At 32.8% G+C, this 21,014-nt stretch overlaps 1 protein-coding gene across 10 annotated transcripts in view; it reads left to right on the plus strand.

The window, feature by feature from the left end:
• The window catches only part of NOL4 (nucleolar protein 4), a 407,984-nt gene that overhangs the window by 66,108 nt on the left and 320,862 nt on the right, over positions 1-21,014 (plus strand). For 7 of the 10 annotated variants that reach the window (XM_023207730.1, XM_023207721.1, XM_023207725.1 and 4 more), the window contains exon 2: positions 19,304-19,453. Coding sequence is in view for 6 of the 10 variants with exons in the window: in XM_023207721.1 (XP_023063489.1) it covers positions 19,304-19,453 (150 nt within the window). In the remaining 4 variants the exon portion in view is untranslated. Of the gene's footprint in view, positions 1-19,303; positions 19,454-20,430; positions 20,472-21,014 lie in introns of all 10 variants that reach the window. The other 3 variants (XM_023207729.1, XM_023207727.2, XM_023207728.2) reach the window with 1 other exon arrangement.

Consider the following 21,014-nt stretch of genomic DNA (forward strand, 5'->3'; position numbering starts at 1 on the left):
TGATTAAGTGTGGGCCAGTGATTCATACCAGAAGTGATGGATCTGACTTACTTCCTCTACATTACTTTCACTTTTACTTCCGGCTGGGAAATAACAATGTCTGGGAAACCTTGGCAGCCACATGTTCTAGATGGCAGAGCTACCATGCTGGCTGTGGATCACTGGACTGTTAGATGAGAGAGAAATTAATTTCTGTCTTATTTAAGCTACAGTGTTTTGAAGTTCCTTTATTACAATATAGTCTCTGTCTTAACACAGTTTGTTATACATGTTGCAATTCATATGTGTCTCTGTGCATTGATTTGGCTAATCACTCTTTCCAGATGACCTGACCTACTGAAATGATCTCCAGGCAGTGCCATATTCACTGGTTTATATCTTGCAGTGCTTTCCATGTCTTAGATATCTGACCATAGGGAATGTATTCATTTATTTGAGTTTCAGCTTCCTTACCTGTGAAATGGGAATAATAGATGATTATTATGAACACTAAAGGAGTTAATACATGTAAAGTATGTAGCAGTCTGGAGTACATATTAAGCATTCAACAAATATTATTTTCACCTAATAGTTTTAATATAAATAGTTGATATGGAACTGAGCAATAGCACAACAAAGAAACTCAATTTACATTGGAAGAGGATATGAATTAAGGACATTTAAGAGACAAGTTCATCTTGTTTCATGATTCGAGCCTTCTAGAGATTTGTTATTATTTTATAAATATTGGAAGTAGTGTAATGTTAATATAAATACACCTTATGACCAAATAATTCTGCTCCTAGTGATGTATTGAAAAGAAATGAGTACATGAGTATATGAAAAATGTAAGCAAAATATTTATAGCAGCATTGCTTTTAATAGAAACAACTGGAAACAACCCTGTTGTTTCCTAGATATAAGAGCAAAGCTCTTAATTTTGGCAAATTTATTTTAACTGTCCCATGCTTCTCTTTCTTCTTAAAAATTGATAATGATAATGCCTGACTATTGACTACTTAAGAATATGACTTATCTATTACTATGTGATTTGGGGAAAAATAGCTGAAAGACTCTAAAGTATTACAAATAAATTGCACTTCTATTTTTAGCATTCCCTTTCAATTATCTTCTAGCAATTTTCTTTTGTCTGAGGTACTTCCTTTAAGTCCCTTCATAAGGGTGGTAAATGTTTTTGGTGTGTTTGCCAGAAGAAAACCCTCTTTCTTGCATGATAATTTATCTGATTATGTAAATCTACATTTATCAGCATTTGCCCTCAGAGTCGTGAAGCTATTATTGTATTGCCTTCTCACTTGGTGACTACTGAGAGGTTTGCTGTCAGACAAACTGTTGGTCCATAAGGGTGGTTCGTCTCATCTTCCTGGCTGTTTTTTTTTTTTTTTTTTTTTAAATATAATCAGTTTGTGGTTATCTGCAGTTTTATACATAGTAATGTATGCAAGAGTGAATTTTTACAAACAAAATTATCCTGTGTGGGATTCACTGTGTTTCTTAAATCTGAGGACTCATGGCTCTATTAATTTTCCTCCATTGTTTTCCAAAAGATTAGACTATTTTCTTTTCAAACCAAGAGCCAGATAAACCTAAGACACATCACCTTGTCATGTCTATTTACAAATGGGCAGATTTCCTGGTAGTTCATTCATTCACTGCGTATGGACATTTTTTTAAGAGTCCTTTTTTTACATGAACATTTCTGTTTCAAGCCTTTTGTGGCCCATTGCTCACATGACCCTAGAAATTTACCTGACTCTGTCAACTCTGCATTTTAAACTATGCTTGTTAGTCATTCTTTCTAGTTATTTTATAATGGAAGGTTTCTTTCTTTTTAAAAAGAATATTGAAATAAGTTAATGTTTCATCTCTTATCCTTGGCAGATTTTTATTTTTCAGTATTGTTTTGAAAAAAGTTAGTGATACATACACTGAAAAGGGATAAAAATATTTCATTATTATATTCTAATTTAATGTGAATTTTTCATTTTCAAATTGATCAAGCATAGTTTACAAAAACTTCCTCGAGCTGGTCGTCAATCCACTAGAATAACTTTCCTCTGCTGCCACACGGGAAAGCAAGGCTTTCACTCCCCCAAAGAGTATATGCTTTTCCCCCTCTCATTTTAAATAGACTTCAGGTTCACAGCAATACTGAGCAAAAGTATAGAGTTTCCAGGTATCCCCTGCTCTCACAAGCTCATAAGCACCCCCACTATCAACATCTTGTACCAAAGTGGTACATTGGTTACAATCAATGAAACTACACTGGCATATGATTAAAATCCGAAGTTTACATTAGGTTTAAATCTCAGTTTTGTACATTCTATGAGTTTGGAAAAAAATGTATAATGACATTATCTACCAATATCATGTCATACAGAATAGTTTCACTGCCCTAAAAATATTTTGTGCTTTGTCTATTCATCCCTCCCTTCCCATAAACCCTGGCAACCACTGATCTTTCTACTGTCTCCTTAGTTTTGCCGTTTTCCAGAAAGTCAGATATTTGGAACCATATAGTGTTTAGCCCTTTCAGATTGGCTTCTATCACTCAATAATATACATTTAAGATTCTTTCATGTATTTTCATGGCTTGATAGTTCATTTTTTTTTAGTGCTAAGTAATATTTCATTGTCTGGGTGCACCCAAGTATATTCACTCACCTACTGAAGGACATCTTGTTTGCTTCCAAATTTTGGCAATTATAAATAAAGCTGCTATAAACATCTGTGTGTAGGTTTTTTGTAGACTTAAGTTTTCAGCCTCTTTGGGTAAATACAAAGAGATATGTTTGGTGGATCATATGATAAGAGTATGTTTAGTTTTATCAGAAAGTGCCAAACTTTCTTCCAGAGTGCTATGAGGTTTTACATTCCTATGAACAATGAATGTTTTTTTTTTTTTTTTTTTTTTTTCTCCATATCCTCACCAGCTTTTGGTGTTGTTAGTGTTTTGAATTTTGGTCATTCTAATAGCTATGTAGTGGTATCTCATTGTTTTAATTTGCATTTTCTCAGTGACATGTGATGTAGAGCATCTTCTTTGATGAGGTGTCTGTTCAGATCTTTTGTACATTTTAAAATCAGTTTGTTTTCCTATTGTTGAATTTTATGTGTTATTTGTATATTTCAAATAAGTCCTTTATCAGATTTTCTTCCAGTCTGTTGCTTGTCTTCTCCTTCTCTTGACTATGTCTTTCATGACCAGAAGTTTTGAATCATAACGAAGTCTAGCTTATCAATTCTTTCATTCATGGATCATGCCTTTGGTGTTGTATCTAAAAAGTAGTCATATCCATGCCCAAGTCATGTAGATTTTCTCCTATTTTATCTTCTAGGATAAAAGTTGTATATATTTTTTGTATTTAACATTTAGTCTAGGATTCATTTTCAGTTATCTTTTTGAACAATGTCTAGACTCCTTTTTTTCCCCACGTGCATATCCAGCTGTTCCAGCTACATTTGCTAAAACCATCTTTTCTCCATTGTATTGCTGTTGCTCCTTTGTCAAAGATCAGTTGAGTATATTTATGTAGGTCTATTTCTGGGCTCTCTATTCTATTCCACTGATCCTCGTTTGTTCTGTTGCCAATACATACTGTCTTGATTACCACAGCTTTATAGTAAGCCTTGAAGTTGAGTAGTGTCAGTCCTATGACTTTATTCTTCTCCTTTAATATTTTGTTGGCTATTCTTGGTGCCTTTAAATTTCCTTCCACATTTTTTGAGGGCACTATTCTCAACATTTTCTTCATGTAATAGGCTTAGTCAGATATTTGAAGGACACACATTATCAGTAATAAAGTACTAACTAACATTTGTTGAGTACTTATTAAATTCTGGGCAAAATTCAATTAATCCTAAATTAAGCAGATATATTATATAATTATCTTCATATTTTAGATGAGAAAACCAAGGCCCAGGGAAATGTAAGAAAATTCCCCAAGGCAACTTAGGTAGTAAATAGAGGAATATGATAGTCTGCCTCAAAGGGGCATAATGTGGTATCACCTCCCAGTACCTACAGCATGAACTAACTTTCAGCAAGGAAATTCTGCAAATAAACCAGGTTATAGAGGTATAAATTCTACTTCAATTGAACATTTGCTGATTATGTAGTATATACCAGGGGCAATTCTAGGTATTACGTTTTTAAAATAATGATCACTAAGCGTTTTCTCTTAATGAGTTCATTATGTAGAGTGTCATATAGTGAACAGACAAGTTAAAATAGTAGCTTTCTCCAAAGGGTGGCACACTGGAATCAACCTAGACGATCATTAACTGGAGAATGGAACGACAAATTATGGCACCACCATGCAATGGGATATCATTCAGCAATAAAAACACAGGGTGTGATGATAACAAAGTTTTGATATCTCTCTCACAGATCTTACTTGCTAAATCTTCATGTTTGCTTCTGATTGAAACACTATCATAACTATTCTGATTAATTTAATAGTGAAAAAATAATCTTTCTTTCTAGGCTTTAATTCCTTGCCTTGTATTTAGGTTAAAATTTCTTACTTGGTGGCCACATGTACCCCAACAAACTTACGACTCCCAGAATTTTCCCAAAATAAAAGTCCTTTTATTTTCTGTGATTATTATTCACAAGATTGACTCTTATCTCTGAAGGCTTTAAAGATTTTTATTCTTTTAGCATTTCTTTCCAACATACTCATGTATTATAGATTGTTGGCTATGGACAACAGAAATATTTTGACCTATTTTTAATCATTAAAATTACTATGAATATTAGCATCTCTCAACCTAATTTTTATTTGCTTTGCTCTGCATCCTACCCCCAAAGGTATAAAAAGGAATTTACTACTCTATCACACAATGATTATGCCTATTAGTTAAGGGAAAATGCAAGAAGATGTAATTGTACTTCTCAATTGCAGTCAAACACTGAATTAGCCACAATGATGACTAAAAAAGATAGCTCAAATGATTAAATCTTCAGATGAACCCTGTATTTATATTAAATAATTCAATTTTCAAGGAAAAAATAGTTTGTATATATTTTCACAAGAAGAGCTAACCTAAATATATATGCACCTAATACCAGAACACCCAGATTTATAAAGCAAGTCCTTAGAGACCTACAAAGAGACTTAGACTCCCACACAATAATAGTTGGAGATTTAACACCCCACTGTCAATATTAGACAGATCAATGAGGCAGAAAATTAACAAGGATATTCAGGATTGGACTCAGCTTTAGACCAAGCAGACCTAATAGACATCTACAGAACGCTCCACCCCAAATCAACAGAATATATATTCTTCTCAGCACCACATCTCACTTATTCTAAAACTGACCACATAATTGGAAGTAAAACACTCCTTAGCAAATGCAAAAGAACGGAAATCATAACAGTCTCTCAGACCACAGTACAATCAAATTAGAACTCAGGATTAAGAAACTCACTCAAAACGGTACAACTACATGGAAACTGAACAACCTGCTACTGAATGACAACTGGGTAAATAACGAAATTAAAGCCGAAATAAATAAGTACTTTGAAAACAATGAGAACAAAAACACAACATACCAGAATCTCTGGGACACAGCTAAGGCAGTGTTGAGGAAAATTATAGCACTAAATGCCCACAGGAGAAAGCTGTAAAGAGCTAAAATTGGCACCCAAACATCACAATTAAAAGAGCTAGAGAAGGAAGACCAAATAAATTCAAAAGCTAGGAGAAGACAAGAGATAACTAAGATCAGAGCAGAACTGAAGGAGATAGAGACACGAAAAAGCCTTCAAAACAATAAATGAATCTAGGAGCGAGTTTTTTTTTTTTTTTTTTTTTTTTTTGAAAAGCTCAACAAAATAGATCACTAGCCAGACTAATAAAGAAGAAAAGAGAGAAGAATCAAACAGACACAATAAAGAAATGATAAAGGGGATATCACCACTGATCCCACAGAAATGCAAACTACCATCAAAGAATACTATAAACACCTCTATGTAAATAAGCTAGAAAATATAGAAGAAATGGATAAATTCCTGGATACATACACCCTCCCAAAACTAAACCAGGAAGAAGTCGAATCCCTGAGTAGATCAATAACAAGTTCTGAAATTGAGGGAGTAATTAATAGCCTAACAGCCAAAAAAAGCCCAGGACCAGATGGATTCACAGCTAAATTCTACCAGAGGTACAAAGAGGAGCTAGTACCATTCCTTCTGAAACTATTTGAAACAATAGAAAAAAGAGGAAATCTTCCTTAACTCATTTTATGAGGCCAGCATCATCCTGATAACAAAGCCTGGCAGAGACACAACAACAACAACAAAAAAAAAAAAAAAAAAGGAAAAAGAAAAAAAAAAAAGAAAATTTCAGACCAGTATCCCTGATGAACATCGATGCCAAAATCCTCAATAAAATACTGGCAAACTGAATCCAGTAGCACATCAAAAAGCTAATCCATCACTATCAAGTCAGCTTCATACCTGGGATGCAAGGTTGGTTCAACATATGCAAATAAATAAACGTAATCCATCACATAGACAGAACCAATAACAAAAACCACACGATTATCTCAATAGAGGGAGAAAAGGCCTTCAATAAAATTTAACACCACTTCATGCTAAAACCTCTCAATAAACTAGTTACCGATGGAACGTATCTCAAAATAATAAGAGCTGTTTATGACAAACCTATGACCAATATCATACTGAATGGGCAAAAAATGGAAGCATTCCCTTTTAAAACTGGCACAAGACAAGGATGCCCTCTCTCACCACTCCTATTCAACATAGTGTTGGAAGTTCTGCCCAGGGCAATCAGACAAGAGAAAGAAATAAAGGGTATTCAAATAGGAAGAGAGAAAGTCAAATTGTCTATGTTTGCAGATGACATGATTGTATATTTAGAAAACCCCATCGTCTCAGCCCAAAATCTCCTTAAGCTGATACGCAACTTGAGCAAAGTCTCAGGATACAAAATCAATGTGCAAAAATCACAAGCATTCCTATACACAAATAACAGACAAACAGAGAGCCAAATCATGAGTGAACTCCCATCATAATTGCTACAAAGAGAATAAAATACCTCGGAATACAACTTACAAGGGATGTGAAGGACCTCTTCAAGGAGAACTAGAAACCACTGCTCAAGGAAATAAGAGAGGACACAAATAAATGGAAAAACGTTCCATGCTCATGGGTAGGAAGAATCAATATTGTGAAAATGGCCATACTGCCCAAAGCAATTTGTAGATTCAATGCTATCCCCATCAAGCTACCTTTTGACTTTCTTCACTGAATTAGAAAAGAAACACTACCTTAAATTTTATAAGGAACCATATAGCCAAGACAATCATAAACAAAAAGAATAAAGCTGGAGGCATCATGCTACCTGACTTCAAACTATACTACAAGGCTACAGTAACCAAAGCAGCATGGTACTGCTACCAAAACAGATATATAGACCAATGGAACAGAACAGAGGCCTCAGAAATAATGCCACACTTCTACAACCATCTGATCTTTGACAAACCTGATAAAAACAAGCAATGGGGAAAGGATTCCCTATTTAATAAACAGTGTTGGGAAAACTGGCTAGCCATTTGCAGAAAACTGAAACTGGACCCCTTCCTTATACCTTATACAAAAATTAACTCAAGATGGATTAAAGACTTAGACATAAAACCTAAAAACATGAAAACCCTAGAAGAAAACCTAGGCAGTACCATTCAGGACATAGGCATAGGCAAAGACTTCATGACTAAAACACCAAAAGCTGCTATATAAACTGTTTAATAGGTGCTAGAGCAGTGAAATAATGACAAAGCCAAGAAACATGCAGCCTGAATAAATGGCTAGTCAGTACCTCAAAATTGAAAATTACTTGTATTTTAAGGGAAGCAACAGCATATGTAAGGGATGTGATGGAAAGTCCCTTGTAAGACAATATCCAACAAATAAAACTCACTTAGCCAGCATCTGCACATATGACCAAGCAGTGTTTTTCTAGTCTTCTTTTCACATGGGGATTGGCCTCCTGGAAACATGGACTTTTTGTGCTAGAAAGAAGATGAATATTCTATGTAAACAATTGTGAGTATTTTATATAAATAATTATATATAGTCTCACTGAAGAAACAAAAACTTGGAATTCAGTATTATTTTCTTGGGTAAATCATTAATTTTGGAAAGAGTAGATGTAAATTTTATCTGCTTTTCCAAATGAATTGCTGGTATAAAATTAATAATTTTTGTATATGTTTGCTTTTCACAGAAACAGATTTTTTGGTTGAAGTATTTTAAGTTAAAAATGAATTTTTCTTTTATGCTACTGTTACTTTGTACTGTTGTTTCTTTTCCCCGAGATAATGTTCATTTAAAATTCTTATGTTTTTCTTTTCCTTTTTAGAAATAGTAACTCAAATACATGAGAAGATGTCAAGGAATACTGCCTATTAAAAATTCTTAATTAGAGTTATAAACATACTATTTGTGAAAATTAGATTATTTACAGATGATCTCTATAAATTCTTGAGTTTAGGACTCTTAAAAATTGATTGCTAGAAATTTATAATTATTTTATTATCTCCTCTTTTATATTATGTCATTCTTTTATTTGTTGCTTATAAATTATAAAGTTTAAATCATACTGCTTTTATTTGTAAATATTTTACTAAAATTGCTATTGATTACACGAGCTACTTTATAATGATGATTTTGCCCATTAGAATATCTGGTTGATAACACTGTGACTAGAAAAGGTAACAACTATTTTCATTCATTGAGTCCTAGAAGGTAAAATGTGCTATATTGACCTTAGTTTGAATTTTCTATTACAATTTCCATAAAAACCTTTCAGTAGGTGTTTGATATATCAAAATTATGACTTTCAAATATTATTTTTAATTAATTGGGAAACGCAGCAAACTATCCTGTTTCAGTCTGACTAGTATAATTTAGCATTATAACAGTGTTCTTGTCTGTCAATATCTTGCCAAATTACCTCCAAAGCAGATACAATGGCTTGTGGAGAATGGGAGTTAGGAAGAAGTTCAGGACAGTGATCTACTCCATAATGATTATTTCTGCATCAGTTCTTTCTGTCTGTTTTCGTCATACTGGTGAAAGTTCAGAATTTAAACAGAAGTTGAATTTGAAGCTCAGAAAAAGTATATTCCAAGTAGATACTATAAGGAGAAGAGTCATGGAGAGCTGTATATCAGCCTTTTAACATAAATGACACTTTGATTTTATCATAATAAAAAAGTTAGTATCTCTAAGCATGGTGTCTCTCATTTGTCAACTTCATATAATTGCTTTACATTTTTATGTGTATGTATATTATCTTACCAATTGCCAATTAGTGAGAAAGCATAAAGTTAAGTAAGGGGTAACTCGTTTTTAGCCTAACTTTTCTTTCCTTCAATCATTTTAGTGTGTTAATATAATACAACAAAACATTAAATAAAGCAATAATTTTGTTGAGCACAGACTTGCTATCACTAACTCAATTTACAAATTTGGTTAGTTTTGCTATCAAATTAGCTTTAATGTAAAACTTTTTCAATAGTAGCTATGTTTTTCATAGCACCCTGAAGTGTCACATTAGATCAGTTAGTTTTTTGAGTTCTTGTTCTTTGAAGCTTTTTATGTCAATGGTTGACCACAGTGACTGTTCTATAAAATATTTGCTGAATTCAGTGAATCTGTCATTTACTCATCTTGAATGACATAAAAATGTTGATATCCTGGAGCTGGATTGTACTAACTCATGAGAGCTAACAGGTAACTTTTTGGAAATTTTGCAATCCATTTATGAAACCCAGCAATTACCAAAGGTTGAATGATATAAACTTATTAAGTAATTAATATTAAAAGGGAATATATGCTCAAAATTTATCATGAATAATTATTTTTATATAATGTAATACTGTCTATACTCTTGAGGTGGTGCATCTAGTTTATAGTATCATTATGTGCAAATACCATATAATGGAGGATTATTGTGATTCTGTTTTCAAGTTCACGTTTGGTGATTTCACACTGGTAACTTGAAAGAAACAATGGTAGAAGTACTTACACAACATATAAATTAGCAAATGACGTAAGTCAGGACAGATTTATGATTTTGTCCATTGTCTTAGTAAAGCTGAAAGAAGTTTCAGTTTTTTTTTTTTTCTTTTGAGATGGAGTTTTGCTCTTTTGCCCAAGCTGGAGTGAAGTGGTGCAATCTTGGCTTTCTGCAACCTCCACTCCCCAGGTCCAAGCAATTCTCCTGCTTCAACCTCCTGAGTAGCTGGGATTACATGTGTGTGCCACCACACCTGGCTAATTTTTGTATCTTTAGCAGAAACAGGGCTTTCCATGTTGGCCAGGCTGGTCTCAAACTGCTGACCTCAATTGATTCACCTGCCTCGGCCTCCCAAAGTGCTAGGGTTACAAGCTTGAGCCACCTTGCCAGGCCAGAAGTTTCAGTTTAATGAATAAAATTTGTATAAGAGTGAGAAATAATTTAACAGTAAATCACATACCATATCAATTACAAAAAATATTGGGAAAAGTATTTGAAGATTGATATGGAGTTTTATTTGCCATATAATAGTTCAGTCAAAACCATAGGTTGGCTGGATATACAAGGGTTCAGCAAAAATCAATGAAAGTATTCTGTGAGAATTGGTCACCTATATGAAATTTATAGTAATAATTATTATATATTTTATTATTTATAACTTATGTTACACATCTTTTATATCAGTACTGTTTATAACCTTATATATTATATATGTTTTCAAGAGACAGTTCTTAAATATTTACCAGCACACTCTCATAATCACCACTACAGTATTGGTTGAGCCACTTCTGTTTTCACTCTGCACTCGACTCCATATTGTGGAGTGTTTGAATTTGGATTGCATGAGCTCCTCCACTTGGTTTATTCCCTTCCCTTTGCTTCCTTTTCCTTCCCTTCCCTCCCGTTCCCTCCCCTCCCCTCCTCATTTTATTATGTTTTTGCATCCTTGAACTCAAAATCCAAAACCATTAGCAACTATTTATCTTAACAGCTTTATTGAGATAGAACTCACATATTATAAAATTAATCATATAAAGTGTATAATTCAATAATTTTAGTATGTTCAAAGGGTTGTACAACTACCATCATCTAATTTTAGAACATTTTGTCCCTCCTAAAAGATACTTTGTAGCTGTTAACAGCCAGTCCTTATTTTTCTCCTCCCCAGTTCTAAATAAACAATAAACTAATTTCATTATTTTTATTTTTATTGTTTTGAGATAGTTTCTCACTCTGTTGCCAAGGCTGAAATGCAGGGGCACAATCGTGACTCACTGCAGCCTCAACCTCATGGGCTCAAGTGATCCTACAACCTCAGCCTCCTGAGCAGCTAGGACTACAGGCATGTCACCATGCCCAGCCAATTTGTTTATGTTTTTGTAGCGATGAAGGTCTCACTATGTCTCAAACTCTTGGGCTCAAGAGATCCACCTTCCCCAGCCTCCCAAAGCACTGGGATTACAGGCATGAGCCACTGCATGTGGCCCCATTTCTATCTACATACATTTGCCTATTTTCTACATTTCATATAAATCGAATCATACAATATGTGGTCTTTTATGTCTGGCCTCTTTCATGAAACTTAATGTCTTCAAGGTTTATCCGTAGGTGAATCAGTACTTCATTTCTTTTTATGGTAGAAAGATAGTCCTTTGTATGGTTATGCCACAATTTTGCTTATACATTTTTCAGTTCAGGGACATTTGAGTTCCCACTTTTTGGATATTACAAATATGCTGCTATTAATATTTATGTATAATATACTTTGGGTGAACTTATTCCTTTTGAATGTGTGTGTGTGTGTGTGTATATATATATATATATATATTTCATATATACATGATTTTGGCTTACCAAGTCATCTGGTAAGTCTATGTTTAACTTTTTGTTACTGCCAATCTGTTTTCAAAGCAACTGCATTATTTTGCATTCCCACCAGCAATGTATGAGGATTCCAATTTTTCCAGATCCTTGCCAATACTTGCTGTTTTTTAATATAGCAATCCTAGTGCATGTGAAGTAGTGTTCCATTGTTATTTTGATTTGCATTTATCTAATTATGAATTATATTGAGCATTTTTTCTTGTGTGTGTTTGTCATTTAAACATCTTTTTGGAGAAATGTCTGTTCAAATTATTTAGCAGTTTTTAAATTGGGTTATTTGACTTTGTATTATTGAGTTGTGTTTTCATATATCATGGATGTAAGTCCTTTATTAGATATATGATTTCCAAATATTTTCTCCCATTTGTATGAGATGTCATTTCACTTTTTGATGGTATTATTTGCATCATAAACATTTTGAATATTTACGTAGTTCAATTTATAATTTTTCCTTTTGTTGCTTTTAATTTTGGTGGTTATGAGGACTTTGCCTTACCCAAGGTTACAAACATTTACTTCTAGGTAACCTTGTACAAATTTTTAGTTTTAGCTCTTACATTTACATTGATCATTTAATTTAATTTTTATGTGTGTGTTGAGGTTGGGACCTGACTATTCCTTTTCATTTGGGTATATAGTTGTCCTGGAATTATTTGTTAAATTCTTTTCCTACTGTATTGTTTTGACATGTCTTTTGAAGATGAATTGAATAAATGGAAGGCTTTATTTCTGAAGTCTCAATTTTATTCCACTGATCTGTATATCAATTCACATGCCAATGCCACACTATCTAAGAAAGACTTTAGTGTGGTAAACTTTGAAATTAAGAAGTGTGTGAACTCCAAATTTCTTTTTTTTAATGGCTATTTTGTCTAATCTCATTTCCTTGAATTTACATATAAAGTTTAAGGCCAACTTGTCAATTTTCACGAAAAGCTATTTGGAATTTTGGTAGTGATTGCAGTGATCCTGAAAAATAATGTTTGAAGTACTGCCATCTTAACAATATTGTCTTCTACTCTATAAACGTAAGGTATATTTCAGTTTATTTAGCTCATTTGAAATATTTTCAGCAATGTTTTATAATGTTCAGTGTATGTCTTACACTTTTTAACTTTATATCTAAATTTATTCCTAAATATTTTAGTGTTTTGAAACCCTCATAAAAGAAATTATTTTTCCTTCTTCATTTTCAGATTGTTCATTGCTAATAAAAACTACAATTGATTTTTAATATTGACTTGAACTCATTTATTAGTTCTAACAGTTTTTTAATGGATTCCTTAGAATTTTCTATATATGGGATCATGTCATTTGCGACACACAAAGCATCTGCAAAGATATTTTTACTTCTTCCTTTCCAATTTGTTGTATTTTCTGTCTTTTCCCTGATTAATTTTCCTGGCTAGATTCACAGTGTGATGTTAAATAGATGTGGCTAGAGCACACATACTTGAGTGGCTTTTATTTTTAGGAGGAAAGCATTCCATCTCTCACAATTAAATAAGATGTTAGTTATGGGAGGTTTTTGTAGATGTTCCTTATGAACTTGAGGAAATTCCTTTCTATTCCTAATTTACTTAGAATTTTTGTCAGGGAAGTATGTTGGCTTTTGTCAAATGATTTTTTTTCCTACATCTATGGAAACAATAATATGCTTGTGTCTTTTATTGTATTAATATGATATATTACATTAATTCCTTTCATTGTATTAAACTAACCTTGCATTTCTGGAATAATCCTACTTGATTGTGGTATATAATAACTTGTAAATGTGGTTGGATTTGTTTTGCTAGTATTTTATTGAGGATTTTTGTCTCCATATTCATAAAATATATTGTTTTGTATATCTTTTTTATCCTGTGATACATTTGGTATCTTTGGTATCAAGATAATACTGGCCTCATTGGATAATTTGGGAAGTGTTTTGTCACCTGTTGCTTTAAAAGAGTTTGTGATGAATTCCATTGATTCTTTGAATGTTTGGTTCAGTGAAGCCATCTGGGCCTGGGCTTTTTCTGTGTGTGAAAAGCTTTTTTAGTTACTAATTTTGTCTTTATACTTGTGATAGGCCTATATATATTTTTTGTCAGCCATTATCAGTAATTTAAGTCTTTCTAGGAATTGTTAATTTTATATTATTAATTGTAATCTGTTGACATACATGTGTTTATTATTTTGTGTGATTTTTTAAAATTTTTGTAAGAGCAATAATGATCCTTCTTTTATTCCTAATTTTAGTAATTTGAGTTTTCCCTTCCCTCCTCTTTTTACATTTTTATATAAGTAGAGCTTAAACTTTGTCATTTAAAAAGTTGTTTTCACATACTGCTTTTTGCTTTTGCTGATTTTGTCCATTGTTTTCTACTCTCCATTTCATTTGCTTCTCCTCAGGTTTTTACATATTTTCTCCCTTCTGCTTGGTTTTAGTTTACTCTTTTTCTGGTTACTAAGGTGAAAACATAAGTCTGATTTGAAATTTTTCTTATTTTTTAATATAGGCATTTAGCACTGGTTTGAGCATGTTGTGTCCTTGTTTTCATTCATCTCAAAGTATTTCTAGTTTTCCTTTGGATTTCTCTGACCAATTAGTTTTCAGAAGTATGTTGTTTAATTTCTTTATATTTGTAGTTTTCCCAAATATCCTTGTGTCACTAATTTCTAATTTAATTCCATTTTGGTCATAAAACATGTAAAATATATTTTCAATCCCTTAAATTTATTGAGGCTTGTTTTATGATAGCATGAGGTCTCTCATGAAAAATGTGTTACTATTTTGTAGAGTGTTCTATGTATGTCTATTAGTTTTTTAAAAATTTTAAGTATTATTTAAGTGTTCTATTTCCTTATATATCTTCTTCCTAATTGCTCTACTTTTGAAGGTGAGCTTTTAAGTTTCCAGCTATTATTGTTGAATTGTCTATTTCTCCCTTTAATCCTGTTAGTTTTTGCTTCATCAGTGTGTGTGTGTGTGTGTGTGCGTGTGTGTGTCTGTGTGTGTATGTCACTTGGAGTCTCTTATTGGGTCCATATATGTTGATCGTTGTTTTGTCTGTCTGGTGAATTGAACCTTTTATTACTATGAAATGAGTCTCTTTATTTTTTAATTATATTTTAAAATTGTATTTTAGTGGTTGCTCTGGAGCATATAATATACATTTGAAATTATCAGAATCTACTTCAGATATATAGTATTTTGGTTACAACCAAGTAAATAAATTTTAATTTTATATAGCTCTATTTTTTCCCCACTTTTTTGTTCTATGACTGATACATATTTTGTTACATGGTTGATAAGTCATAAAACTGACACACAAGTAAAACATCTATATATGTTGAAATACAACAATATATTTTTATAACTATTGCTGTTTGTAATCTTATGTCTTTTAAAGAAGCTGAGGGAAGAAAGTAGAAAAGTATATATATGTATATATATATATATGTTTTTTTTTTTTTTTTTTTTTTTTTTTTTGAGACAAAGTGTCACTCTGTGGCTCAGGCTGGAGTGCAGTGGTATGATCTCAGCTCTCTGCAAGCTCTGCCTCCCAGGTTCAAGCGATTCTCCTGCCTCAGCCTCTTGAGTAGCTGGGACTACAGGTGCATGCCACCATGCCCAGGTAACTTTTGTATTTTTTAGTAGAGGTGGGATTTCACCATATTGGCCAGGCTGGTCTTGAACTCCTGACCTCATGATCCGCCCGCCTCAGCCTCCAAAAGTGCTCGAATTACAGGCCTGAGCCACTGAGCCTGGCCAACTTTCTTATTTGACCTTTTTGGTTCTCTTTCTCTCTATGTGTGGATCTGCATCACCATAAGGTATCATTTCCTTACTCCAAACTCCAATACACCTTTGTTTCTGCCCCTTTTCTCTGTCATTGTCAAGTGTGTTACTGGTGCTCTGGATATTTTCATGTGAATTTGAATTACTGTCTGATGTCATTTACCTTCAGCCCGAAGAAATTCCTTTAGCATTATTGTATGTTATGTCTACTAGCATTGAATTCTCTCAGTTTTGTTTATCCGGGATGGTGTATTACACTTTTCTTTTCTTCTTTTTTTTTTTTTTAGACAGAGTTTTGCTCTTGTTGCCCAAGCTGGAGTGCAATGGTGTGATCTTGGCTCACCATAACCTCTGCCTCCAGGGTTCAAGCAATTCTCCTGCCTCAGCCTCCCAAGTAGGTGGGATTACAGGCATGCATCACCACACCCAGCTAATTTTGTATTTTTAGTACAGATGGAGTTTCTCCATGTTGGCCAGGCTGGTCTCGAACTCCTGACCTCAGGTGATCTGCTCGCCTCTGCCTCCCAAATTGCTGGGATTACAGGTATGAGTCACTGCACCTGGACATCACCTTAATTTTTGAAAGATAGGTTTCTCTGGCTATAAGATTCCTGGTTGACAGTTTTTTCATTTAGCAATTTGAATATGTCATCCCGTTGCATTCTGACCTCCTTTGTTTCTTTTGAGAAGTTAATTGTAATTGGGGTTAACTTCTATGTGATGGGTCTCTTATCTCCTGGTGCTTTCAAGATTTTTGTCTTTGGTTTTAATTTCTACTGTACTGTGTCTATTTACTATTTTTTTTTTTTTTGCATTTTTCAAACTTTGGGTTTGTTGAATTCTAAGCTCATTAAATGTATTTCTTCCAGTTTCCAAATGACTTAATTACACCTTACTGTCTAACTCATGATATTTGGCTGATTTATATAGTAGACCTAACCTCTGAAGGCATTTTTGATTTTTACTTATAGAGTACAGGTGTGTATTGTGCTTAACTCATAGTTGAGAGTAAACAGGTCCACATGACAGAAAGATAATAGACCATTTTCCTCCCCAAATAATGTGATTTTAATATTATCTTGACAAACACTGAACTTCCAATTTCTTGAGACAATGTTGACTGTTAATAAGTGATTGTGAAACATGTCAAATATATGCTCCTATGGCACAATTTGTTTCTCCTGTGCTCTAACTCATACCCATTTGTAGTTGGTTGAATAATGGCCACCTTAAGATACAAAGTCCTAATTCTTGACACTTGTAAACATTATCTTGTTTGCTATAAGGACCTTTGTGGATATTATTAAGCATCTTGAGAAGATTACTATGGATTATCTGATTAGGCTCTAAATCTCATCATAAGGGTCCTTACCAGAGAGAAAAACACAGAGGAGGGATACACAGAAGAGACAATTGTAATATAATGAAACCTCAAGCCATGAAATGCTGTCAAGCACCAGAAGCTGGAAGAAGCAAAGAATGGATTCCTCCTAGAACTTCCCGAAAGAGTATAGCTCTGTGGACATTTTGATTTTGGACTTCCGACCTCCAGGATTATGAGAAAATAAAGTTCTCTTTTTGAAAACCACTCACTTTTTAGTAAGTTGTTAGAGAATCCATAAAAAATTAATATGCTACCCTAGCAATCATTTCTTTAATGCCTATTTTCTGCATTAAACTGTAAGCTTCATAAATGCTCGATTATCTGTCTTACACATCTTGATAAGTCCAGCTACTAGCAGAGGGTTTAGTAATATCTGGGCCTTGTTGAATACTTATTGATAAAATGAGTTAATAGGCTGTGATTCCCACATCACTCACAGTTGAGGGTTTAGCTAGGTAAATCAGTGAACATGTGAATGAATTAAAGGGCAAATATATATTTATTCCCATAAACAATAAATACAGACTAAATGTAAAAGATTATCACATTTTTTGGTTTTCCAGCAAAGGAACCCTCTCAGTTCATTTGCTGGAGACTGTATAATTTTTATGACTAGGAACAAAGAAGACAAAGTTTTATGGGTGGTTTTACTAGTGGATAGAGTTAGAATTTGAGTTTTCAGCCTAGGAAAGGTGGTTATTCTCTCAGGTATAGGGAATAGGTCAGGAGGAGGCATATTAAATTGTGTTTTTAGCTGTTTGACCTAACATGTGATTTCCTATATAATAGTTGTTTGAATATGTTGCTTCAGCCACCACTACTTACAAGGCCTTCCTTAAGTCAGAAAAATAAATAAATAAATAACAACAAACTAACAAAAAGCACCAAGTGACTTACTTTGGGTTATGCAGTGAGCTCAGTCTGCTAGGGTTACTGTTCAAATAAACTCTTGCCATTTCACTGCATAATGATTTTGCTCAGATTAATCATTCTCTTGTGCTGTATGCTGGGGTTAATGGTTATGTTATGTTACTTCAAATTATATCATAGGGTCCAAATAAGAATGTGTGTGTGTGTGTGTGTGTGTGTGTGTGTGTGTGTGTGTGTGTGTTTGCAAGCAGGAAGCCCTTTCTAAAATAGAAGATTATTATCTCATAAAAAAGAAAATAGATAAAATAGAAGATTATTATCTCATTCTATTTTTCTATTTGTTTCTTACTCCTCTCTATTTATCTATGAAAACTCTTTGTTCTTTGTTGTACTTCTCAGCAAAATGGCTTTTGCCTGGTTCCAACTCCAACCTATGTTAAATTATATTTCTTCCTGGAATCTACTTCAACAGGAGGTGATATTTTCTCTTAATTCCTATAGTACTTTGCATACTTTTTATCATGGTCCTGAAAATGACGAGAGCCACCATTTACTGAGTGTTCATTATATGACAAAGATTGGATTACATCCTTTTTTTGTTTTTTCTTTTTTTTTTTTTATTCTGGATTATATCCTTTAAATGTATCATTTCCTTTAATTCTTGCAACAGTTCTGTGTAGTGGACTCTTTATTTTACAGGAGAGAAAAACTGAAATTTAGAGAAGTTTAAGTGATTTGCACAAAATATGCTGCTTCCAAGTAGAACATCTAAATTTCACATAGATAATTTGTAGCACTCATGTTTTTAACCTTGACCATATATTGTTCTTTAGACCAATACTGATAGCATAGTAAATGTGTTTTCTTTCCTAGGTTATACAATAACCTAGGATAACTCTGTATCATTTTTTCATTTCTCAAATTACAGCTTCCAGGACCCAGCAACTCAATATTGTTTGGATGAATTAATACATGTCTAGAATTTAATTATTACAATAAAAAATTACTGGGCCTTAAAATATATTTTAACATAATTTAAGAAAATTGTACTGATGGCAACAAATAAGTCATCATAAAAACTTAAAAGATGGAATTTTTGGGCAAGCATGATTTATTCAATATTAACTATGCCAAATGTCTTCTCTCATGTTTCTTCAAGTTCTGTATGTAAGCAATGCATAAAATAGTGAAATATTCATTCATGAATTTTTGATATTTCCTATGTAGACGATTTTGTTGAGGTTATAAAAACATTTTGTTTTAATCAATTTACTAAATATAAATTGATTTATTAATCTTATGTGTTTTTGTTGTTGTTTTGTTTCCAGGATGGCGTGGGGGTAGATGAGAAGCTGTCTTTACGACGGGTAGCTGTGGTTGAAGATTTCTTTGACATTATTTATTCGATGCATGTGGAAACGGGGCCAAATGGAGAACAAATTCGGAAACATGCTGGACAAAAGAGAACTTACAAAGCAGTAAGTTAAAAAAGAAAAAAAAAGAGAATGCATTTTGAGACTTGATATTACGTATCCTTGTTTAAATGGGTTTGATAATTGTAAATATTCTATCTTCAACATAAATTAGGCCACATGATGGTCTTGCCCAACATTTAAACTGTAATTATTTTGGTTGTATGTTCACTAATCTATTCATATAATTTAAAACTGTCCCTAGAATTTTCATGTTGTTGCTTTTAAAAATGTATAATATGTGGTAGTCCCAATCAAATGCCCACAAATGGGAAGATATATTATATATTATATTATGAATATAATATATTCAGTGAGTCATAGCATATGAATTATGGACTGGAACATAAGAACTTTTATACTACCACTACTGTCAACATTTATTTTCCATCAAATCATATTAATATGTTTAGGTATTTTCTAGTTCATAGTAATAATAAAACGAGTAAGAACATTTTATGTACTTTTCTTATGTCACCTTATATTCAATATATTTATCCTGAAGAGTATGTATTTCTTAATTTTCTAGGATAGACTATTAAAAGATATGTGTTATTTTAATAGATTGAATGCCCTTGAAAGTTTAAAAATGGAAGTATATGATGTTTTTGTCATAAATTTTGCAAAAAGCAGATTTAATTAACTGTTAGATATCGAAATATATTTTGTCAAAATGGAGTAATATATTATTTCTAAAGTTTCTAATTATACATACAGTTTGATCTAGACACTTTAATCTAGCTTTTTATTTAAAAACTTTATAAAATCATCTTACTATAGATATTTCATCCTGTCTAGGAAAATTGAACAGTAAATTATTCTTCACCTATATGAGCGAAATGTACATCCGAATTACTTTGTCAGCAATGAGAATAATATCCTTTTTGAGAATTCTTATTGAATTTTGCTTTTGGCTACCTTTATATTAACTGTTTTCAGCTATATTGATATACAATATCAGTCTGGATCCATTTTTTTTTCAGATACAGAAAAATGTGTGAAATGCTCAAAGTTTCAAATACAGGTACCTATGTTTGAAAATTAGCTACTGAGCATAAGAAATAGCTTCTTTTTCATAACTATTTTTTGCTATATTGCCAGGGTCATATTGAATCTTTGTAGTTGCATAATAACCCCTAATACATGTTGTATTTATCCCTCCTCCTCTATGGTTTTGTTTCTTGGCTGTTTCCAAATTGCATGGTTTGTGGGCAGGCACTATTGTAAGTTTCCTTACATAAATCTGCCACATAAACTTTCTTTTGACTTACACATTCCAGGAGACATTCTTATGATGACTAATGATAATGGCCTAGCTTCTTGAGATATTTTTATATAGACTAACATTACTGAACATACTCATTTTGCCTGTCTCCTAAGCCAGGGTTATTCCTCTGGACAGTAATAGGAAAAAAAGAAATGTATATTGATCTACTAATATCACTAACTGTGTAATCTTATAATAATGCATTTTCATGAAATAGCTACCTGAACTCGATAGGACTTTGTAAAAGAACTTTGCTAGGGATGCATAATTTCAATTGTATTAAATGAATAAAAACAAAAA

The sequence above is a fragment of the Piliocolobus tephrosceles genome, chromosome 18 (assembly GCF_002776525.5).
Source record: "Piliocolobus tephrosceles isolate RC106 chromosome 18, ASM277652v3, whole genome shotgun sequence".
NCBI classification, from domain to species: Eukaryota; Metazoa; Chordata; class Mammalia; order Primates; family Cercopithecidae; genus Piliocolobus; species Piliocolobus tephrosceles.